Source organism: Anoplopoma fimbria, chromosome 12 (genome assembly GCF_027596085.1).
Source record: "Anoplopoma fimbria isolate UVic2021 breed Golden Eagle Sablefish chromosome 12, Afim_UVic_2022, whole genome shotgun sequence".
Taxonomy (NCBI): domain Eukaryota; kingdom Metazoa; phylum Chordata; class Actinopteri; order Perciformes; family Anoplopomatidae; genus Anoplopoma; species Anoplopoma fimbria.
The window spans coordinates 4,735,568-4,760,101 of record NC_072460.1 but is presented as its reverse complement, the minus strand read 5'-3'; the positions used below and the strand labels follow the sequence as shown (position 1 = coordinate 4,760,101).

At 41.4% G+C, this 24,534-nt stretch overlaps 2 protein-coding genes across 3 annotated transcripts in view; one reads left to right on the top strand and one right to left on the bottom strand.

Annotated features, from left to right (window-relative positions):
• Positions 1-13,401, top strand: part of chrna4b (cholinergic receptor, nicotinic, alpha 4b) — a 35,396-nt gene extending 21,995 nt beyond the window's left edge. The window contains exons 2-7 of one of the 2 annotated variants that reach the window (XM_054608441.1): positions 3,597-3,846; positions 6,525-6,676; positions 8,495-8,539; positions 8,634-8,743; positions 10,513-11,950; positions 12,904-13,401. In XM_054608441.1, coding sequence (XP_054464416.1) covers positions 3,795-3,846; positions 6,525-6,676; positions 8,495-8,539; positions 8,634-8,743; positions 10,513-11,950; positions 12,904-13,029 — 1,923 coding nt within the window. In that variant the 5' untranslated portion in view covers positions 3,597-3,794 and the 3' untranslated portion in view covers positions 13,030-13,401. The remainder of the gene's footprint in view (positions 1-3,596; positions 3,847-6,524; positions 6,677-8,494; positions 8,540-8,633; positions 8,744-10,512; positions 11,951-12,903) is intronic. The other variant, XM_054608440.1, reaches the window with a different exon arrangement.
• Positions 13,402-18,198: 4,797 nt separating this feature from the next.
• Positions 18,199-24,194, bottom strand: zgpat (zinc finger, CCCH-type with G patch domain). Its single transcript, XM_054609573.1, has 7 exons — positions 24,039-24,194; positions 22,957-23,623; positions 22,420-22,553; positions 22,060-22,224; positions 21,694-21,816; positions 19,567-19,978; positions 18,199-19,206 (listed from the first exon to the last, which is right to left on the bottom strand). The coding sequence occupies exons 2-7, from the start codon at positions 23,565-23,567 to the stop codon at positions 19,068-19,070; spliced, it is 1,584 nt and encodes a 527-aa protein (XP_054465548.1). The 5' UTR covers positions 23,568-23,623; positions 24,039-24,194; the 3' UTR covers positions 18,199-19,067.
• Between the last annotated feature and the right edge of the window lie 340 nt (positions 24,195-24,534).

The window sequence follows — 24,534 nt, the reverse complement described above, 5'->3', positions numbered from 1 at the left end:
TGCAAGGTTGGTATGTTGGCATGGGGGTGTTTTTAGATTGCAGTAGTCAACAACATTTAAAGGGACAGTGTGTAGCATTTAGGGAAATCTATTTTCAGAATGTAATAATGATAATAAGTATGTTTTCTTTGGTGTATAATCCCCTGAAATTTAGAATCTTGTTTTCATTACCTTAGAATGAGCGGTTTATATCTACATATGGAGCCATAGACTGTATTTAAGAAGTGAATCTCTGGTAGAGGCTGCGAGTCACAAGTACCCTAGCCCTAAAGCATACTCCGCTTTATGGTCTGTTTTACTCTAAACTCTGGAGCAATAATTTACTTTTATTTAATGAACATCGTGCTGTATTGAAGGAGACTTGAAGCTAGCGAATAAGACCATAAACTCACGCTCACCATGTTTACTGAGGTAATAAATCTGGTCTTTTCTGGTCTGGTCTAGACTTCAATTCCATCGAACTTCTTTTTGCAACCGGAGGAGTCGCCCCCTGCTGGCCAGTAGAGAGAATGCAAGTTTGAAGACACTTCCGCATTGGCTTAGCTTGTCAAAACCGGTGTACAAGTACAATCTAAAAAAAAATCCAGCTTTGGCAATATTTCAGTTTAGCATGTAAGCATGCTAACGTTTGCTCTTTGACACTATACTAAAAGTGGTGGCCTAAGTATAAAAGACAAAGGAATCTGTCTTTGTGTTATTGGATAAGACAGGAAACTTTAATGAGCTGAATGTGCCACATAAAAGGTTAGGGGATGACCAAAGTCAGTTGGGTTCATCATCTGGGCCAACTTGGACATCTGTATCAAATCCCATGGCAAACCATCAAATAGTAAAGAAATTCCATTAAAAATAAAAAATTCAACCTAGGTGGCACTAGAGGAAAAGGAATGACCAAAATTGGAAGACATCATCCTCTGTAGACAGGACATGTGTAGACAAAGTTTCCATGGCAGCCCATCCAATAGTTGTTAAGATATTTCAGTCCGAACAAAAGTGGTGGGCCAACGTTAAATGTATGTAAATCTGTAATGTATGCACTTAGTGGTTTTATACAAACCAGTTGCATTTGAAAGGCCATCAAATGCCAAGACACTGCCCAGCTCATGTTTCATTTTGGTCCAGATTGTTCAACCTTTGAAACCTCGGAAATCTGTATGTAGCAGCCGCCCACCTCAGCTGCTTACCGACATGGTCGCAGAGTATCACCAAGTGTGTTTGGGTTCAGACCATCAGAAGCAAAGGTCAAAGTGCTTGTTTGTTGATCACAAAATCCTATCCGATATCAGAACAAGTTGAATTATTAAGGAGGCTGCTGCAAGAGCTGAATATTGCCTTTCCTTATATTCCCTTACGGGGGCGGCTGTGGCTCTGGAGATACAGCTATTGTCCACTAATCAGAAGGTGGGTGGTTAGATCCCTGGGGTCTACATGTCGGAGTGGCCTTGGGAGGGAAGATACTGAACCCCAATTTAGTCCCAGTGGCTTTTGCCACTGGTGTGTGTGAGAGTGCATGTGAATGTTTATCTCTCCTGATGATGATCTTGTATGGAAGCCTCAGCTACCAGTGTGTGAATGTGTGTTTGAATGATTTAATGCTGGACTGTGTTGAAGGCTAGACTAGAGAAGGGCTGTATTTATAGCAATATGCCCAAAATCTCCTATCACATTAAAGGTCATTTCACCTTTTTTAGTAATTTAATAAATAAATAAATAAAGTTTATGAAATCACCAAATGGTAATGGATCATTTTGTATATTGAGTGAATAACACACCTGACAAATAAATACAAAATAAAAATGATTTAATTAAGAATTTAAATGCAAAATCTATACAACAATTTCAAGTCAAATTATAGAGAAAAAATATATATGTAATTCCATAAACTAATATGCACACAAATATAGCGTGATCAGATTAGGAGTATGGTTTGATGTAACTACATTGGGGTATTCCCATGAGAAGAATTCTTATCAATTCAAATTTTCAGAGTTAGTATGGCTTGTTAGTATCAATTGAGACAACATAATTGTGTATCATGGAAAGACGATAAATGCTCATTCGCCCAGCCCTATGTATAAATGCGGTCCATTTACCTCACCACTGGTAAGGTACAGATGGTCCGACTCATGAGCTGAGGTGGCCACAGAGGGAGCTTATGTGTCTATATGTGGGTGTGAGATAAACGGATGTATGTGTCAGCCACCAGGCTGTAATTGGCCTATTTGTACACCCTGCACCTTTACTGCCTGTGAAGTTTCCTTTTCCGGTGGCCCCCCTGCTACTGCGGTGTCCCACTTACAAATTCCAGCCGGACTGCTGACAACAATCCAACTGAATAATCGGCTATCAAATCTCTGTTGGTAAGAGTGTTCATCTGCAATGTGGCAGCACACAGTTGAGAGGAATCTCTTCATCTGTCAAGTCACCGTTAGTCATCGCAGGATCAAGAGAAGCCGCGTCTTTGATTAGAAAAAATCAATGTGTACACTGCGGGGGCTTTTCTCTGTGGGCTCATAGTGTATTGAAAAGAAGCACATCTGACAAAGACATCTACAGCGGCAAAATATATCTCCGCCCGGACCTCTTTTGTTGCACTCTATCATGTAACACAGTCAAAAGCTAAGCCTTTCCATCTCAAGTAAACATGACTCTTGAGTCAAGGTTTTATTTAACTTTCTCCATGTTATTCACTCTCGCTTTTGTGTTATCAGAACACGACATGTTGGCATCGCTGGGGGAAAAAAAGTTAAAAGAAAGTACGGTAGCGGTAAACACACCTAAAGCGAGTGCAACTGTCTCAATAGATGGCCAGCCATGGCACTGAGCTCTGCTGACAAATAAAAGCTGTGAAGCAGACTGGCAAGGAAGCACAGAGAGAGCGATAAAATCTCTGTCTGACAGCAGATGAGGGTCAGGGGTGTTTAAGGGGGGGGGAAGATAAAGGGAGAGGGGGGAAACAGGGCCAGGCGGAGACTGAAGAGTACCCAGAGGTCCAATGACTCACAGGCACTTTTACTTGACTGGTCTTTGACAAGCATCCACACACACACACACACACACACACACACACACACACACACACACACACACACACACACACACACACACACACACACACACACACACACACACACACATTGTAACACAGCTCACATACACATATCTGGCCTGCAAACACACTGCTTATGTATACTGTATAGACTGGTAAGAAAAAAAATCTCTAATGGTATATATATTCTCTTTTTCCTTTACACACACACAGAGACAGACAAAAAAGTTCACTGTTTTTCATGGGGAGAAAAACAAGTGAAGGAGAGACAGAAAAGTGCAACTGGGAGAAAAGCAAATAAGTGGGAGGAAAAGAGAATGCAAAGAGAGAAATGAGGTGAGTGTGAGTGTGTGTGTGTGTGTGTGTGTGAGAGAGAGAGGGAGATGAGGAGGCGGAGAGATGAGAGGCGAGGGAGGGAGTAATGGAGACAGGGAGGGTGGAGAAGAGAGGGATAAGGCACACTTGGATGAAGGATTCCAGCGGAGTGAGGAGGGACGTGCAAGTGTCGGATCAAGGAGACTGAACTGCAGTTCTGGGGGTTCCTCAGACTGGACACTCTGGACTGGACAGAAGACCAACCGAAGAGATGGACGGATGGAGGGATGCCAGGCCCGGGATTTACACAGAGCGACGTGACCTCTCCATCTGGCTGTTTCACCTAATCTGAACCCTCCAGAGGACCGTCGCAGGACGCATGACTGACCATCGGGACTGAGATCCAGCAATAGCTGGGAGGGGGTTCGCAATGGATGTGTACAAATGTCTGAGCGTACTTTTCTTCACTCTTCCACCACAAGGTAAAACATTTCCCTTACTGTCAGTAACAGTTGCTTCACCTTTAATTTTCTTGACCAACGTTGGGATCAGAAGATGAGGTATCAGAAAAGAGGGAGGGTTGGGTATTTTAAATATAATATATTTCAATATATATATATATATATATATATATATATATATCTTTTTTCTCCTAATATTTGATCAAAGTTGATGCATTGTTCATCAGCTCTTTATTCAAAAGTAGAGTGTCTGTATTTTCTCTATTTTGTTGTGTTTAATTTTGTTCATGCCATGACATTTTGAGATATTTTTGAGATATTGAAGGGAGGGTATTCAATCTTTTCCTAATTAAAGGCTCTAAAGAAAACATTTAAAAAAGGCAGCAAGGTTTTTATATTGTATTTAATTTGAAAGGCAAGTATTTTTCTTGTGAAGGCGAACTCGATCACCTTCAAAAACTTTGTTGCTTTCCATAGTTTTTATTAGACGAGGAGGTAGAAACTGCCTGAGTTGCTTGGTGACCTGGCAACAAAGCTTTGTCTGAGCAGGACCCACTTGTATAAAAAGTGATATTTGCTGCTAATGCATTATTGGCCTATGAGAGTTCATTGATCAAATGAGGACAGAACTGGGTCTCGTGGCTCTGTAACATCTAGATAACTAAGCAGGTCGAAACCGATTGGCGTGTGCTTTGCGTAACTGAAAATATCAGCGGATAAACATTGCTAGAACGGAGATTAGCTTTTTTTTCTTTTAAACATTTGATTCACTTTTATGGATTATTTACATAATTAATTTTGTTTCATTTGGATGGTGTGCATGAATAAATATTAAAAACAGATGCCATCGAGAAGCAACCAGGGGGATGGCATGAATTATAGGAGAAGGAACTGGATACTCTCACAAAAATAAAAATATATGACAGCCAGCTGGAATGAAAAGGTTCAGGTTTCTCCATTCTGAGTGACGGGTAACATCCCAGTCTGAATCAGTGCTATTCACAGTTTCCTGTAAAGCCCATTGCACAAAGGTAAACTCATCCAACAGTTACCTACTTTCTACTGCACACATTACTGCTCTGACCCACACACTGTCAAAGTCATGGCAGCCTGCAAGCCCCCCCCCCATCTAAACCCATTAGTTGGAAGGCTGCTTTAGAGTCTACCGGAGCGTCCCTATTTATTTAATACCGTCTGCATTCAACAGATATCGCTCCGAGGTAACGTGATGAAACAAAGGCGCCTGTGTCGGTTTCTTTCATCAGTGAAAAACCGTAGAGGCATTTCAAGGTTGTTGAGCATCTGGACATGTAGAACACGTACAGGTAGAAAGGGACGTAAAAGAAAACTTGGTGGGGAAAAATAAACTATATCCATTTAATAAGGTATTGATCCTAAGGCTGAAAACTGAGGATGCCAGTTTTCAGGCAACTGAAGGACAGCCCATCAGCTTTGATTGAGTGGCTGGGAGAACCAGAGAGGAAGGCCGGCAGCATGACAACAACATCTGTGTCCTTGTTTTCAGAATACAAGTTGGAACACAATCTTTCTTCAAGATAGATAGATAGATAGATAGAGTGGGCGGCTGTGGCGTAGTGGAGAGCAAGGTAGTTCTCCAATCAGAGGGTCGGTGGTTCGATACCCGGCTTCGGCAGTCGATGTGTCCTTGGGCAAGATACTTAACCCCAAGTTGCTCCCGAAGGCTTGCCATCGGTGTGGACTGGATGATGCATGGTAGCCTGTCATCAGTGTGTGAATGGGAGAATGATATGTAATATACTACTGACTGTAAGTCGCTTTGGATACAAGCGTCTGCTAAATGACTGTAATGTAATGTAATAGATAGATAGACAGATAGAAAGAAAGCAGTTCCGGCAGTAAACAATATATACAATACAATGCTCCACGTGCAAGAAAGACATTGAAATATGCAGAAGTGCCAGGAATAATGATATCAGTGAGGCTGCTGCCCCAGCCTTTGATGAATTGCTGTGCCATTGAATTACCTGCACAGACTCGCAATGTCCGGAATAGAAAAATGGCTAATTCAATATGAAGGAAAAAAAAAAAAATACAATTGTTCAGAGACCTTGTTAGGTCATCCTCGGTGCGGGGGTGGTGGATGCGGGGGTAGCTCCATCAGAGCGCAGAGAGGCAGGGAGGCTGGGAGGGGGAGAGGTGGCGAGGGGGAAGGGTGAGACGTCTCGTCAGATCGCTCCATCAGCACGTCTGTTCAGAGACACAACGGATGTCCTCAGACTCGGATTCCCGCTTCCGCTTTTTCTTTCTCTCTTTCTCTCATCTCCACACCCCCCCCCCCCCGCCCCCCTCTTCCCTCAGATACAGTCCCTTGTAACCAAACGCCACCTGTATAATAGAGGTCACCCTCCTTTTAGATTACACTCTGTACAGTGAATCCTTCACGGCGGCATGGATCAGTTAAATCCATTAAAGATGAATGTATTGTAGAAAGTATATTCAGTATTAATATTGTGCATTTGAAACTGGGCTTCTATGTTAAGTATAAAAGGCCGCTGTCATAATCGAGCACAAAGGAGCGGCATTCATATGCAGTCTTAAGCAAAAATATTGCTTTAAAGTTCTAAAAAGACAGTTAATGGCTTATAAGGGGTGGAAAAAGGTCGATGTGATTGATCCAAACTTTCCTTATGTGTCTAATCTTTCTTTTCTCCCCTTAGTTTGTTTCGAAGTTCGACCTCGTGCCCACGCTGAAGAGCGGCTGCTCCAGGATCTGTTCGCACATTACAATAAGCTCTCCCGGCCTGTGGAAAACACTACAGACACAGTGCTAGTCCACTTTGGGTTGTCTATTGCCCAGCTCATTGATGTGGTGAGTAAAACCTCACAGCGTTGCTACATTTCATAAATAACCAACCCTGGATATCAATATTAAAGTCCAACTTGAACAAATTGCTTTTGTTTTAGTTTTTTTTACTGCTACAGCATACATACACATATCTGCTCTGTGAATCTTGTCTTGTGGTTTCCTCTGATGGAAAAAATCAAGAGCCAAAAGGAAATAGATCATAATGGCGTCCTTTAATTTGAGTCTTGATGTTTCTGAACCAAAAATACATTTAGTAAATACTTTTTGATATCAGTTTCATATAAGGCTTGCAGAAACAAAAAACGTCAAATTGTTAACGTTGTGAACAATTGGTTATGTTTAGGCAACTAAACTACTATAATAATTTCTGTCCCAAAAATAACGTAAAATGTAACGTTACAACCGTAACTAGTGTAAATAAACAACAACCGCCATTAACAGACTTTCTTACATAATGTTACGTAACAATCGTAACAATGCTACATAACAGTAGAACATAAGTCAGTTTTGTTTAGTTTTGGTTTCACATGGGACACTGGGTGTCCTGGGTGAAAGTCCTGTGTTTGTTGTGTGTTTGCTTGACCCATCCACCACCCTTGGTGGACTTTCTTGCTAGTTCTACTCGTTATTATTATCACGTAACTTTCAATAACAGTTACTTGATATATTACGTTAGCCGTGGTTTTGCAGAAACGTACACTGCTAATGTTTTTTTCTGGGGACTGGGCTCATAGGCATCATAGGCACGGTTACAACAGCCAGGCAGCAGGAGGCTACACAACACAAGAGCCACAGCTTTCCTGCTTTCTCTTTCTTATCCAACTTACAAACGAGACCACAAGTCCCGTCCTGCACCTTAGCTTTTTGAACGAGCCACCAAACGTTCACCGTGGAAAAGTGCAATGTTAATGCCAGTCTGCAGGCTGAATAGCTAATACGCTGGTCAGCTGCAGCACAATAAACTGCATATGAACTTAAATGCAAATCTCACCTTGCTCAGTTCAGATGCCAGGTGTGGCCCTTGAAATGTTGATTTTATTATCATGAATGTTGGTCCAATGCAGTTGTGTATCGTTTCAGTTGTGCTCTCTATGTCCTATGTATCATATTCATCATGATCACACTAGCAACCAGCTCAAAGCTACACCAGGAAAGAGAGATAAATCTAAATATACAGATCTCTTATCAGCGGAAATTAAACCACAACAGAAGAGACTAAATTAATTTCACAAATTAAATTCAGTTGTCAAGTATGCTATTGCTGGCAGGAAATATCCAAATCCAGACACAGCGGGTCTCAACTAAAAACATCTTTATTCTTGCCTCTCGTCTTATCTTTGCATTACAGACACAAATTATGTTGCAGGTAAAAGTGTTTTTATAAGGCCTTTAACTGCCATTTGGAGCCATGCAATGTTCCCTTGTGCAGCTTCAACACTGAAGCCTGCATCGCTACGTGGGATGGTTCTCCGGGTTTTTGACACACAATTAGGTAGCAGGGCTTTCTTCCCATGCCCGGTAGTGAGAGTCAGCTACTGGTGAAGTTGTCTTCTCCTACAGTGGGTTTTCACCGACTGCTGTGTCTCAGATGTTACTGCGAGTGAGCTGGAGATAGCAGCTTGCCAGCACTGCAAGCAAAGCACGTAGCATCACCTAATGATTTTTATTTTTAAATAGAGGGTATGTTGATATATTTTTAAAGCAGTTTTGAAAAAAGAAATGACAAATGTATTATTATACCCATGCGATGGCGGATTCCAGGCTGATATACAATTCATCAGTCACAATTTCTTCTCTCTCTTTCCGTTTACATGAAATAAGGATGAGAAGAACCAGATGATGACCACAAATGTCTGGGTCAAGCAAGTATGTAATAGTATAGATGGAGATAAAACACATGCTAAAGATACAGTCCAATATAAAGCTATGGTATACACATCTGATTGATGTTTTCCTACAGGAATGGAACGATTACAAACTCCGCTGGAACCCGGAGCAATACGAAAATGTCACCTCCATCCGTATTCCCTCAGAGATCATCTGGAGGCCCGACATCGTCCTCTACAACAAGTGAGTATTCGTGTGAATAGCTTGTTTTCATGTGAAGAAACTGTAAGAGACTCTGGGATCTCAAATGTTGCCACATTCAAGGCAAAAAGAATCACATAGCAGCCAATGTGACGGTATGACTGGAAGGAACACTTGAAGATTCAGCCGTTGTGCCAAACATCTTTTCCTGTGCCATGTCGTAAAGTAATTTAGCTAAAATAGATGTGAACAAGGTCAGCCTTAATGGATGTCGTTACAAACACAGCTGGGTACATTTTACAAAGCAATACATTAGCTTGGGAATTAGAAGATGGAACGTAATTGGATGTGTTTCAATGGGCCTCAAATAAAAATGCATCTAGTGTGAGAGCCCCACGTAGACCTGTATTTATTTCACTCTAAATAAGGGTAATCGGCTAAATAAAATAAAAAATGTATTGGAAACTGGCATGACAGAATTAGCTAAATAAAACTGTCAAATTTGCGCAATGATAGAAAAATAATTTTGCTTTTTCGTGATGAAATATTTGAGACTTAGTCCTTTATTTGTAGAAACTAATTAGGCAGGGCAGCTTTATTTTGTAAAGCACATTTCATGCACAGGGTATTTCAAAGCCTTTTACATAAGATGCTGACTAAAACAAAAAAAATACACAAAATGAGTAAAATTACAATTAAAGAGAAAAATAAATCAGGGAGGTTGTTTTATTCTAAACTATTTTGTGATTGACATGCTCAGCTTTTTTAAAGACTTGAGCAGCATAGTTCAAAACGATACAAATTTGTATACAGATGACTCACCTCAATATGTACTAAAACTAATTGCAACAAGGTGGACAGATGACTAGGTGAGACGATGCGGTGAAGCAGGAAGTAATAGGAGGGGGTTCAGGTGTGTAATGGCAGAGAAGGAATTATGGAAGGATTTACAAAAAGATTGATCAGATTAGGGAGGCAGGAGATGAGACGGAGAAGGATGGGGCAGCTGTCAGTATTCAACGATTGGATCACTGTTGTCCTGTATCTGTTCTTTGGCACCGAAAACGGCTCACTGTGCCAAATTTCATTACCTTTTTTATTGTTATTTAAACAGCGCTACACACCCAATCTTTTGACGCTTGGTGATACAGACATGCAAATGTGAGTGTCATCAGTATAGATATATTAACAAATATTGTGTCTCTGGCAAATGTAAGCTAATACAAGCATGTAGAGGCATAGTTGAAGAATGGAAAGGAAAGATTTGGAGTATAGTAAATAATTATCTGATGATCTTCTCCCATTCATTTTTTTTTAAGAGTCATCATTAGTTCTTCTGTCAATCATTCAAGTAAAATAGATTCCAGTGTATAGTAACTAGAAGTTGTTGCTTTTAACAAGAACTATGGCATTTTGTGCTAAAATTGTGCTTAATAATAATAATAGTTAAGCCTTTATTAGTCCCACAATGGGGAAATTACATTTCTCTGCATTTGACCCATCCCGGAGGAGCAGTGGGCTGCAATGAAGCGCCCGGGGAGCAATTGGCATTAATGCTAAGTTATGAGTTCACTTTAGTCACTGGTTAAAAATGGTCAACTTACTATAGCTTTTTCCAAATGAGAACAAATGACCAAACTCAATCAAACTCAACTTTGAAAACAAGGAATTGTGGATGTATTGTTATTAATGTTGTTGATGTAAGAACATGGCCAGAATTTAAGTATTGTAATGCAACAAGGTAAAAATGCTAAGATCTTTTTTTTTCTCCCACTTTTCTATCTTCCCACACCCCGTTCTTTTATGTGCAGCGCTGATGGCGACTTTGCGGTGACTCACCTCACGAAGGCACATCTGTTCCACGACGGTCGGATAAAGTGGATGCCACCGGCCATCTACAAGTCTTCGTGCAGCATAGATGTCACCTTCTTCCCTTTTGACCAGCAGAGCTGCAAGATGAAGTTTGGCTCGTGGACCTATGACCGCGCCAAGATCGATCTCATCAGCATGGCCAGCGATGTGGACCAGATGGACTACTGGGAGAGTGGTGAGTGGGTCATAGTCAATGCAGTGGGCAAGTACAACATCAAGAAGTACGAGTGCTGCACGGAGATCTACTCAGACATCACCTACTACTTCATTATCCGGAGGCTTCCGTTGTTCTACACCATCAACCTCATCATCCCCTGTCTTCTTATCTCCTGTTTGACTGTACTGGTGTTTTATTTGCCATCGCAATGTGGAGAGAAGATCACATTGTGCATCTCAGTGCTACTGTCCCTAACGGTATTCCTCCTGCTGATCACAGAGATCATACCGTCCACATCGCTGGTCATTCCGCTGATTGGTGAATATCTGCTGTTCACCATGGTCTTTGTCACCCTCTCCATCGTAATTACCGTCTTTGTTTTGAACGTACATCACCGGTCGCCACAAACCCATGGCATGCCTCACTGGGTGCGGAGGGTATTCTTGGACATGGTGCCGCGTGTCCTCTTCATGAAGCGTCCGCCGGGCACAGCCAAGCAGCACTGCAAGAAGCTTATCGAGATGATGCACCGTCCGACTACCATATCTGCAACGGGCAACTCGCTGGCCTATTGGACAGGGCTGGAGACGGGGCTGAGACAGATGGGCCAGGTGGATAACTCACTTCCAAAGACTCCATCTGACAGTCCAAGCATCCTCGTCTGCTCGCCCTCTCCACCCTCTTCCCCGCTAGAGGAACGCAACCAGGATGGTCACCCACTGAAGGCCAACATGTTCTGCCGGACCACATCTGGTCAGTATTCAGTTCTCTCAGAGAAGCATTTCCCACGGGGTCACAACTCCGCGGCATCGTCTTCTTCGCAATTATCCTTGCCCCCAGTTTTGCCACTGGGTCCACTCCACAGCCTTTCCAAGGAAGAACCAAATATACTAGCCCCAAATGGCCGCTCCCTCAGCGCAGAGCAAATGTTTGACCAACAGAGGGATCCCCCTCAGAGAGCTGGTCACCGGTGTCGCTCCCGCAGCTTCCAGTACTGCTGTCTGCACGATGAAGGGCCTGGGCTCATGGCGATCGCAGGGTGGGTGAAGAAACAGGCCCCTACAGATCCCCCAGCAAGAACCATCAGGGTTGAGTCAACTAAAGACGCAAGTACCCAACAGGACACCGTTGTTCCAACAATTTCCCCAGCTGTGCAACGGGCCATAGAGGGAGTTCAGTACGTCGCCGATCATCTCAGGGCAGAGGATGCAGATTTCTCAGTGAGTTGAAACATTACCTTAATTTCAATAATCAGTAAAGCCTTGGTAAATGACATAACACTGTCTAAATATCCATGTAGTGCTCATATTCGGAAAAAAGAGAGTCCAACAGAGCTCCTTATAACTCAATGTGGCTTCAATGAGTTTGTCAGATTCAATATATGTTGTATACAAGTACAATCCCCTCAGCACATGCAATAGGGCTGTCAACTGAAACTTGAGCTGCTATTTTAATGATGGAAAATATCAATATCCAATCTGTAATCATCTGTGCAAATTCAAAATTCTCAGTGTAGAAGTGCAACAAGCCATGCCTTGTAGTCCAAACGTGGTTGTTCCTACTACAACCTTTGTTTGCGTAATTACTTGCATTACATAACTGAGAGTTTCCCAGAAGAAAATGACCATCAGACAATCAACGGTTTAATGAGACTCTACCTCACGTTGCTGTCATACTGCCAGTCTCTAGGTTTTACGGTGTAAAAAAGTCACATAACTCTTGGTTATCACATTGAAATAAATCAGTGAAAATGCATTTTGAGAACGAAAGTACAGCACTGATTTTTACTAATTGACGTGTCGCTTGCAAAAAAATGAAAAATGAATCGTGGAATGGGAGCAGAAGTTCGAAAATGTGTACAATTCTTCCAAAATAAAAGAAATTTCGAAAAGTGATTTCATTCATTGACACCAGTCATTGTCAGGACTACAATGTACTTCTTTATCTTGCCAGAAAGGCCCAGTCTTTTGGACAATGGGACCTCGGTAATTTGACCTTGAGTATTTCATAAGAGACGAGCTAGAATTGACTGACATTTAGGAGATAGCCGCCTCATAATGAAAAAACCAGCCATTCGAGAGAAATCAATGAAGGGTGAAAACTGACAGCTGGTAAAAAGAAAGGTGGTGCGAAATCTGAAATGTTCTTCTCTGCTATGTCCCTTCTCTGCTAGGTGAAAGAGGACTGGAAGTATGTGGCCATGGTCATTGACAGGATATTCCTCTGGATGTTTGTACTGGTTTGCATACTGGGATCTGTGGGACTCTTCCTCCCTCCTTGGCTGGCTGGAATGATCTAGAATCTCGCTATTAAAGAACAGGGAGTCCACGAACACTTACAGGAAACGTCTTATCTCTAACAAAAAAAAGAGTGATTTATCTTTCTTTTTTTTTTTTTTTTCAAAGGAACTACAAGTCCTTCGCCTTGGTCTTGCCCCAAGTTATCAAAAGGCTACTCACGGAGAACCAAGATGAAATATCTCTCATTGATGCCAGTGTGCATATAAATTCTTTATTAGGGCAAAAGGCCAACAGCAAAAAAATCCTTCCGCACCATTCCTTTTTGACATTGAGCTGTATAGCTCACACTTTCACCTTTTATATATAAAAAAAAAAAACGGAGAAGAATAGAGTTTGACCAATATACAACTGCAGAAAACACCACAGGAAAAGCAAGACTCAGGAAAATATTTTCTTTTTTGAGAACGTGAGATGTATAAGGTTTGATTCAAATCTCAATTTTAACATTCCTGCTACAATGTCAGTGTAAAATATTCAAGTTTCAGTGCGACCTGATTTAATTTCTTGGAGGGAATTGTGTGTGTTTTTTCAGGTGTGACATTTCTTTGCAGTGGTCACTGCTTAGGTAAGCACACATACAGCTCTGTGATTTTTCTAATCCTAGCAGTTAAATAAACACATCTATTCAATATTTTTCTTGTTGCTACCACAGCACTTTGGCATTAACAGGGAGGGGTTGTAGTCACTCTCTCCGGTCATGCATAGCCTCCCTCTCCCTCAACCGCAGCTATTTTTTTCCATTTTTATGTCGAGCATGATTCTTAAGACCATAATCATGAATTTCAGTCACTGATAATTAAAGTTTAAGGTGAATAAATGAAATCAATAAATAACTGCCACATTATTTTTATGGAGACATTTGTATTATTATCTGTAATAAAGAAAACCATTCTCTACACTGCATTTTACACTGTATACCATGCAATACAATCATCACAGGGCAGGAAACTGAATTGCTTTCAAAGTGCTGGACGAGTTGAAGGTTTCAGGCAGTGGAGGACAGTGGAAGGAGTGAAAGGCTGATGGTAAAATAACTTAGCATCTATAGTTGCCAACAAGCAGAAAAGTGTTGATGGAAAATTGTTATTCATTAAACCATTAGGGTAAGAGAACATTCACCAATGTGTCACATATTTTGACATAAAAATGTGGTACACCCTTTACCACACAAAGACGAGTATTATTATGATTATTAGTATTATTACACACATGAGGCTGACTTTATTAATGAAAAGCTCCAAACTTTACTTAATAACATCACATTTTGTTAATTTGCATAGTGCATGACTTTTGCTGCTTTGCTCAATTAATCTTTTCAATATCTGCATCAGCTAAAAAATGAACAGATGATTAGACCATTGGTTTCGTACAAACTGTTAAAAACTTAAGGAAGGGTTAATTGTGCTGCAATCTATTGGAGCATCTTGTCAGATGACGAGGAGTTGCATATAGTGTTTATATGATGTGCAGGGGTGGAAGTATCGGGGTGAAATTTACTTAAATTACTGTATCACAGTTGTCTTTTTGTGGGGAGATAGTAGGTCAGTAGTATATATCATCTGAAAAGATTAGTTTGAGCTGTGGCCCAGCAGGGTGTGTCAAGTTTCATCATGTGTCATAGAGAGTAAAGGTGTTTATAACATTATGATGGAATTATATGATGGCCATATTTAATGTCTTTTTAAGTTGTTGCAGCAATTTTTTGGACTGATACCAATTATTTCACAGATTTGGAGCTACCTTCTTTTAATTGGAAAATTTATAAAAATGATCAAATATCCCTCTAAAAGACCAATTTAGACACCAAGACCTTGAGGAACACCAAAGAAAAATCCATGCAGTGAATTTCTGTAAGAATTGCATTTTTTCGCCGATTTGAATGGCAAGCGCTTCTGCCTGGAAACTTCTTAGGTGCAGAATGTCAGCATCAAACTAATCACCACTTTAATCCTGTTACCATATATCGGCATCCTGCTGCTCCACCTCAGTAAAACCCCCGATTTGATTAGGTTTCAAAGCATGTACGTTGCACCTGGATGCCCAAAGTGATGACCTTCATCTTGACCTCAGCTAACAAACTATTATATTTCCACTGTCTCAGCAGAGGAGCAACCATTGATCATTATGTAAAAACACACAGGAGAAAATTGCAATCAAGCACAATATCTAAGGACAGCACTTTAAACAAGGTGATATACCTGCAGAGCTATGTATTTATTCATTGAATCCAGCACATCATTTGCAGGAGAAAGGCTGGGTGATAGTCTGAAATACATAGCAGCTTTTGTTGCAACTTGACTAAAATGACTAAAAGCAAAGCTTTTTTTTTTTTTTATAAAATAATTAGAAAAACTAGCTTGAGTTATTCTTTTGTCTCTATGCAAAGATGCATATATGAACGGGTATTCATTTCCATTTGTCTTTCCAGTTTTTCCTGGAAACACAATAAACGAGGACAGTCTTCATGAAACTACAAACTCATTTCCATTATATGATAAGCCCTGCCTTTTCAGAAGGGATTTCATATGTAAAATTCTGGTACGCTTGTACAAAGGCAAATTACAAATGTGCACGTCACGTGGTAGAGCCTCTTAAAGGTCCTCTGTATCGGCAGCCTCAAGTAAGCAATGTATTAATGCCACGCAATTACGCAAAGCTATTAATTACAACTAAATGTAATTTTGTTACATTTACCTTGATGGAAAAATTGACCTTCAATGCTAATTTCAATTAAGTGATTGTCTTTGCAGATATATATGCCAGGACTTTGATAATTAATTTAGACAAGGAGACATGCTTTAATTTAATAGATGTGTGGCACACGGTGACCCTGATGATTATGCTGCTCGATAAACTCTAAGTTATGGATGTAAGCACCGTATGTGTGTATGTATTTAAGTATATGTATATGTGTACTAATTCTGGTCCCCCAGCTGGCTTCTTAATGTTTCCAGCTGATTCATTTTTCAAATGAGAACCCCGTAGAAATAATTTGAATATGTACATGATGATGGCTATTAGCTACATATGATACAATGTTAAAAGACTGAGTCTAAAGCTTACAGGAACAAGTCAAAAAGTCAGCATTCTAATGAGTTGATGATCCATGTATCAATTGAAATAAAGGGGCAGCATTGTTTGTGTATTGCGGGGTAGAGGTAGTTAGTCCTAATATTATAGTACAGTATTATAAATATAAATAATCTTTCCAAAAAGAATCCCACAAAACTAAGTTTGTTTGCAATGTCTGCCTTGATTTCTGGACAGTTGAAAGCAACTGGTCCTAACTGCTCTCAGGCCTGGTTCTTTGGTTTCATAAGGATTAAACCATATCACACAATTCTCATCAGCGGATGGAGTTTGCTCAGTTGTTATGGAGATGGATCTCTCATGTAATACCATTGAATTATGCCCGATACAGCTGACAGGCCTAGAAAAAGCTAATAATTGGACAACTAGGGTTGTTTTATAAAACTATTTCAAAGTCTGTACTTGGTAAGAGCAGTGATTTGATCTAAATGCTAACGTTAGCATGCTTAAATGCTGAAGTTAAGCATATGGCAGTGGTTTCCAAACATTTTCTGCAGGGCCCCACTTTTGTAGATACAGAATATTTCAAGCTAGAGAGGAACGTCTATTAAAAACTTTGTGCCAATCCGAATGGTTGATGATTTCACAGAATAATTGAAAATGTTGAACTGCTGGTGACCCTAACGGAAAAGTCAGGGGATCACCAAAGTCATTAGGCTTCATCCTCTGAGGAACACGAATGTTCCTGCAAAATGTCAAGGCAATTCAGTCAATAGTTGTGCAATAGGTATTCAAGTGGGGACCAAAGCGGTGTCAGACTGACCGACTGACATTGCCCATCACTGGTCGTGCTGCTAGCGTGGCTAAAAATGGAGGAAATCGTAGCGGCTACTAAGCTTGCGTGTCAACAGATTTATCTCCATGACAACTGAGCACAGTCCAACTGTTCCATCCCAGAAAGACTGTGTGACTCTGTTTATAAGCTGTGAAAAAAACACTTTCACAGAAATTGGACTAGAGCCATTATTTGTTTTGTCAAATCATGATATCTGAAACCAGGGCACAGAATATGACTGTGAACTTGGGATCCGCCTGAACCAGAATTTGTCATGGTGGTTGTAAGACACACACAAAATTGGTGAATATTTCAAAGATGTACCACTTTGTTGTAAGAAGAAAAAGCAATCTAAATTGGCACCAGAGAGAGGCGAGTAGAACAACGAACAACACCACAAAGCCCAACCTACTCTTCTCATTCATAGGTCATCCCCCCTGTAGCCTGGCAACCCTCAGAGCTGGACAGCCTAAAGTGAATTCCTGAGTAAAACATCTGTCAAGGTGGGCCTTCCAATCAATTTTCCCATCACATCTCCTTAATCACATAATCCAGGCCCTGATAAGTGCCGATTAGCGGAGAAAACTCCCCTAATAGGCCAGTCTGGATCCACACACGAGACAGACGTCTGCAGGAGTGTGCGATGCATACAGACGACCGACACACACACACACACACACACACACACACACACACACACACACACACACACACACACACACACACACACACACACACACACACACACACACACACACACACACACACACACACACACACACACACACACACAGTAAATCTGCTGTTGGCTGTGCGGTGATACCAACAGGGACCCGAGGCCTGTAAATGGAGTAAAGTGTGAAGCACAGACCCTCGAGGGATCCCATTAAATTAACACACGTGCTGCATTTTTTGACATTTTTTTTTTTCCCACCCAACGATCAGCAATTTCAGTGTGATCCCTCCAGTCAATGGCAATCTAAAAGTGCTGCCTCTCATCAGATTGGAGCGCGAGCGGGGCTTCCCTCAGGATACAGAGTGTGTGGAGGGTTTGTGAGTTCTGCATCCCTCTGCTCTGCCAAAGTCCACCCAGAGACTTCAGGGAGGGCTTACAGAGTGCACTGTATCTCCCAGCTGATTGCTTTAACATGGGGTATACACACACTATCTCTTTCCCCTTAGGGGAGAACGCTATCGCTGTGACTTGCTGATGGTCACACTAAACTTTAAATGTCCACCCTGCTGATTCTTTTGGAAGGCCTTTATTAAAAAGAAAGTTGAACATATGCAGCAAATAGTTCTGTATTTCTTTTTTATTTAGCCCTGTTATCATGGAGCATCACATTCAGATTAGAAATTGTTCATAAGGAGGACCTTATCTACAGATATCTAACATCTGAGCTGAAACCTTTACTTGAGAGTGTGGAAGGCAGCAAGGAAGACGCAGTCACTACTCAACCCACCCGCCGCCTACGGACAATGTGTGTCGGATCAACGAGCAAACAAGGTGCTCTCCAAATTCATTATTTAATAGAGGGGTTATGGTCGTAGCTTCAAAAGACGCTGTGTACGAGCTGGTAAGAGGCGTGGGCGAATGGATGGGCTTCACTTCAAAACTGTGTAAAGGTCTCCAAACTCCCGAGGTTGGAATTTAAAAGTCAGTCAGAAATCCGAGCAAAGGTATACTGCAGTTACCTTTGGAACAGTTTCTGGCTAGAATTATTGAAAACTCTCCCCGAAAAGTAAAACAAAAGAACACATAAAAAATGTGGTACTTGGGTGTATGGTTGAAAAAGAATGAAAATTGCACAGTAGGTCCTTCAAACACAGGATTTTTAGTACTGAAGAAGAAAAAATACATAAGATGCTCATCACAAATAAAATTTACTTTGGAACATTATTGTGAAGTGTCCAATTAGGAACCAAAACAATTGTTTGCACAAAATAAACTGCTCAGTCCCCGAAAATGTTAAATGAGTAGCAGAAATGTTGTTCAGCAAATGCTGCATTCTGCATAAAATGGGCATCACAGCGTTGTCAAATCCATGATGCCGGTGAAGAATAATGCTAAAAAATATATAGCAAAAAACTGACAGCAGGTAAAGGGACAAAAGTTCATTTCAGGCAGGCAGTGCTTCCCTGTATCCTCAGAGTCTTTCCAGAGAACTGATCTTAAAACTCAGTCATCTTCTTGTGCGTGTCTGACTTCCTGTGCTCTCTCTGGATGGACATCTCCTGGGCTTTCTGCTGGCCCAGCAGCCGACGGGCCGCTGACAGCTTCTCCTCCAGCTGCTTCACTCTGGAGGAGTCCCTTTGCACACACAAAACAACAAATAGATTAGGATTTAGGCAGAGACAAGTTGGTTTCAGATGCACTTTGCAGAATAAGCTAGGCGGCAGAAACGAGTGTCTAACCTTCAATTTCTTTGCACCTTATTTACAGTTTATCTCCCACAGGCCATCTTGACAGGAGCTTCTTGCCAACTAAAGTGCTCATATTTTAAAATAAAATATAGTTATGCAATTTGAGAACGTATATGTGTGTATGGGACTCGTAAATCTCCATGACGAAGGCTTGATTGGTTGCAATTAAGTGATCATTAATGATGTCTTGGTTCAATTTACATATATAGTAATGTATTATAAATGAGCAACACTCGTCAGTACTGACCTGCCCGTCTGTCTGCTGAGTGTCTCATTCAGTTTCTGGATCTCCTTCTCGGTCTGGGACACCCTCTCCGCAGCCTGGAACAGCTTCACATTCAGAGTCCTCTTGGTGCTTTTCCCCCCCCTGTAAGCCTCCACCCCCGTCGCCGCCGACGGCGCAGCAGCACCCTCTTTGGCGGGACCGGTGCTCTTGCCTTCCAGCTTCTGGTTGAGAAAGTCAAAGACAGTACGGCGCCCTCCGGTGGGGGCCCGAGGCTTCCTGCGTCTCTTTGGGCGCCCCGTCGGCGTGCCGTCTTGGGCGGCCTTGCTCTGGGTGCGTCTCTGGGTGAGCTCGGCACACTGGTCCAGAGACTTGCGTTTGGGTAGGACCACGGCCATGACTGGCTCTACTCGACCCTCCTGCATCTTTCCTAAGCCTGAGAAAACAAAAGTGATTGAGTGAGGAAGAGGAACATGCATACTCAACAGGGGAAAGTGTGTGCAAAACAAACACCTGGCGATACACTGCACAATAGATTTAAACATACATTTTAAAGCTACAGTTTGCATATAACATTTAACATGTTATATGCTTTTTAATGACTCTTGTTGCCCTCTAGTGTCTTGTCAACAGATGGCACCCAGTTTAACTGTTAGGTACGTTTATTGCATCTTTTGTGACCCATGATTGGAACTTGTATGTCTTTCACTATGAGTGTTCTTTTTATCATTGGCCTCATAATAAAGATGTATGAATGTGATAAGATGATTAAAATGTCACTCAAAGAAAGGGGGCTGTAATTCCAGTGTGCGGGTACTGCTTGTATTGCAATATTATTGATTTTTTTCCCCTTTTCTATTTAGGTGCAGCTGGCAGCCACAGTGCAGAGGCCTGGGACCAAAACAAGTTCTGAGGCTGAATGCTTTGGTCAAGGGCAGAGGACGAAGGAGTTTGTAAATCAAGAATAAATGTATTTGGCTAGGAGGAAACCCTGGGGAACAGTGAACACGGGCAGAACGTGCAAAACGCGCCTAGCTGGGTTTAAACTGGGACCTTCTTGCTATGGGATGACTAAACAACTGAGGCATGATGTTGGTTGTAAAGCTTTAGCTAGCATTTGACCAAGAGGCTGTGAAGTGAAGTTTTTGTTTTTTTTACGGCCAGAGCACCAACATCATTGTAAGTACTCTGCTAAAATGCGTTTGTGCAGAAGATAAGATAAGATAATCCTTCATTAGTCCCGCAGCGGGGAAATTTACAGGATTACAGCAGCAGAGAGATAGTAAAAAAAAAAAAAAAAAAGATTATGAATAAGTAATAAAAACAGGAAAGAATATTAAATAAGTAAAAGTAAAAAAATCCACAATAACTAAAAATATTGTATATACAGACAGAAATATTATAGTATTGCACACTGTATTTATAGTGCACAGATTTTTTTGTGTTTTGTGGTCTACTGGGATGGCAGACAGAGCTGGTTGTGCAGCCTGACAGCAGCAGGAAGGACCTATTTAACTATATGTAATACATTTGGTAAGCAGATGTAAAATATGGAGACTTACAATAAAGCCTCTTGGACGTAACCAAACAGGAAGTTGGCCATTTTGAATTTAATTTGCACTTTTAGGCCATTTTTCACCTTTTACAAGCGCTGTACTTTGAAGAATTTCTCCAACTAATTTAATCTGATAGACTTGAAATTTGGTCAGTACAATCTAAAGACCTTTGAATAAAACAAGAAGTTATTGTATCTTCAGCATACAATGTCCAATCCAACCCAAATATTGTGGGTGCAATTGCTAGGAGAGTTCTTCGCTCATTAATGACTGTTTGCACCACCCTTTTCATAACCCCTGAACTATTTTGGTGTGCGCTCCTGCTGGAGGCATCATTGCCCTCAGCAGAGTTCCTGTATTGTTGGGTCTGGTTGAGTAGGTGTCCCACTAGTTCCCCCGACACGTGGGAAGGTGTGAGGGCTCATTCATCGCTTGCAGCTTTCATATATATATTTATGTGTGTGTATCAAAAGCTGGTGAAACATTTGTATGGTGTGTAGTGCAGCGTATGACTCATCTTGTGCTGATTTGTTCAGGACAGAACGTTATGACTTGAGAACCTAAAATGTGGTTAATGTTGTGCACTTGCACTTACCTTTCCCATATTCATAGCCCATTTTGAGCATGAGTTTGGATCCGATGCCTCTGGTATGGGCCTCCCAGCCACCAAAATTTGCACTGTTTACTGCGTCTGTGGATTCTTCAGCAGTGTCCATTACTGTTGGGTAGCAAGTGAAAATCAAAGTAGACACAGTCAGTTACTTTGTCAAAAAACTTTCAAACTAATTAAAATGTTTTTTACTGGGAAGTAGAATGGAACACAAGGCCATTAACTGAAGGAGGCTTATAATTGTCTCCACAATTCTATAAAAAAACACCCACATTTTATCTTTTGCAAGATTTCTAAGACTAGCTCATGTTTTGATTGACCTGGGTATGACAAAACATAATCCATAGACACCTCTTGCAAAAGCCACATCGTGTCCATCTCCAGTGTCGTCCAGGTCAGAGTCAGAGGAGAGCGGGTCGTCCTCTCTCAAAGGCGGGATAATGCAGTCGGCCTCGACCACAACATCTTTCAGCAGCACTGAGTCAAACTTCACAGTGTAGAAACCACTGTCAATTTCTACATTGAGAGAAAACAATTGAGTCAGCAAAACATTCAAACTAACAGGACTCCTTTGTCTTGGTTGTTTTGTCATACTTTTACAATGGTGCTCAGATTGCTTGCTGAAGATTTTCAGGTAACACAATTTAAGTTAAGACGGTCAGCGGTTACTCTACAATACATTGTCAAAAAACTGGTCCTCTCAGCAAATACCTTTGATTTTGGCCGGGTACCAGATTCCGTCCTCGTGTCGAGCCAAGCACGAGGAGCCTTCTTCAAGATTGCTGAGGTCGAACTGAAGGAACTCTCTGAGCTCCGACACATGCACCACCTCGCCGTGGGAAAACCTTAAGAAGAAAAAGGAAAACAGAAGTGAGATGTAGTGGATTAACCAAGTAAGTAATTGCAGCTCATACTGGACTAGAAAACAGAGTTTATTTCTTGTCTGAGTGAAGAACTTGCCTTCAGACAGTCATAAGTCACCAAAAATATATAAATATATGGATAAGCAGATCCATAGGGTGACAATAAATACAAATGATTAGATAAAAAGTGAAAGAAAACAACACTTCACGTCATTGTTTATTTTTAGTTTTCTGTTGCTATTATAAGCCTGCATCATTTGGACAAGGGGTGACACTTGCTGGATGCTATCTGCTATTACAAAGAAGGCAGATATGGGCAAGTTAACACACAACAATCTTTTGCAGATGTAAGTGTAAAAAGCAAAACAAAACAATGGTACTTTACCTGCAATTCTCCAGGAAGCGGCATTTGTCATCTAGGAAGTACGGACACGGTTTCATAGACTTCTGTGTGGGGCAGACGTAGAGCACTCTTACTTGTGCCTCCTCTCCGTCAGACGGCTCTGCCCCCACCACCATGGCGTTGTGATACTCCAGTGTCCCCCATGTTGTCCGGTAGGGCGCCCTTACTTTGGTACCGCTGAGTGCATCCTCTTCTTCTTCTGCCTCCTCCTCTTCTTCATCGTACTCTACCCCATCTTCCTCCTCATTGTCTCTATCTCTAGGATCAGAGCTACTACCGGATGACTCCCCGAGTTTGGAGTAGAAATCCGCCAACTCACCATCCAATCCGCCGTTTGCACCGTTTGTGTCAGCTGCTGGCACTGAGGTGTTCGCCTGCAGTCCATCCCAGTCTTCCAGGCTGGCCAGAAGCCGACTCTTTTTGACAGACACCAGGCTGGACTCTGTGAGCTCTATCAGCTGACAAAGGTCCTCTTTCAGTTTGAGCAGGTCTGACTGGTGGGAGGGGTCCAGGCCAGCTGACAGGGCTGACTCCACCTGCTGCAACTGGGCACCATAGGCACTGATGGCTGCCTCAAGGGTTTCTTCATCCATGCTGACACTTGGCACAGGGCAGGCCAGGGGTGGACAGCATCAAGCCTCCAAGACACCTGAGGAAAAAAGGAGATGATTTAGAGATCTCAGCATAATGAGTAGATAGACTGATGGAGCTGCAATCATGCACGTCATAAGTCATATTTCAGTGACTATCTATTCATAATAGGGACTCACTAAATTGGCAGACTGTATTTGAAATGACAGTCAAAGAGAAGATGCTAACAAAGTCTGTGCTTTAACAAAAACACAACAGTATGTTTGAGATTCATGAAGCTCCCCTATATAACATAATATACATAACACATTATATATATTATATCATAACATCATTAACTACCAACCTCTTTGCACAAATGTTTAACAAAGCTTTGCATAGATAAGCCAGCTTCACGTCAGAGCTAGTTGTAGCTAAACGTTAGCCGTCTTTAAGCTAACTTTAAGGACTATTTATAACAGCACTAGCATTACCTTCTTATTAGCCCAGCGGGCTGACATCCACTGCACCCACGGGAGAAGAGACAGCCATGAAAATATGTGCTGTGTTAAGAAATGTAGTCATTCAAATAGCTAAATACTCGAGCACCATAGTAACCTGTCCGGTATCAAGCTAACAGGAAGGAGTGAGCGGTGGAGCCACACTGAGCATCTTTCAAAATAAAACCAAATGTAAATAGAATTCGTTTATGACAACGCCATATGTCCATGATTCTATATATATATATATTCAGCTTCCTAGTATGAGATATTCCAGATCATTTTCATATGGTAGCTTGTTTCAACAAATAAATGCCTATTCTCTATGATAAAACGATTGAAATGAATTTTAAATGTTTGAGTGAGAAACCACAATCTTGACTATTCAATTCAATTTCACAATACTTCATTAACTTGGCAAATATTCACACATTTCCACGATGAAAGCGTTGTTTACTCCAATCTTCTCCCGCTGTAAAACTTTAGGTTC

Coding starts and splice junctions, on each gene's coding strand:
- zgpat (XM_054609573.1), bottom strand. CDS start 23,567: ATGGATGAAGAAACCCTTGAGGCAGCCATCAGTGCCTATGGTGCCCAG. Junction 22,225..22,419: donor GTACCCGGCCAAAATCAAAG/GTATTTGCTGAG, acceptor CTCTCAATGTAG/AAATTGACAGTGGTTTCTAC. Junction 21,817..22,059: donor CGATGTGGCTTTTGCAAGAG/GTGTCTATGGAT, acceptor GCTACCCAACAG/TAATGGACACTGCTGAAGAA.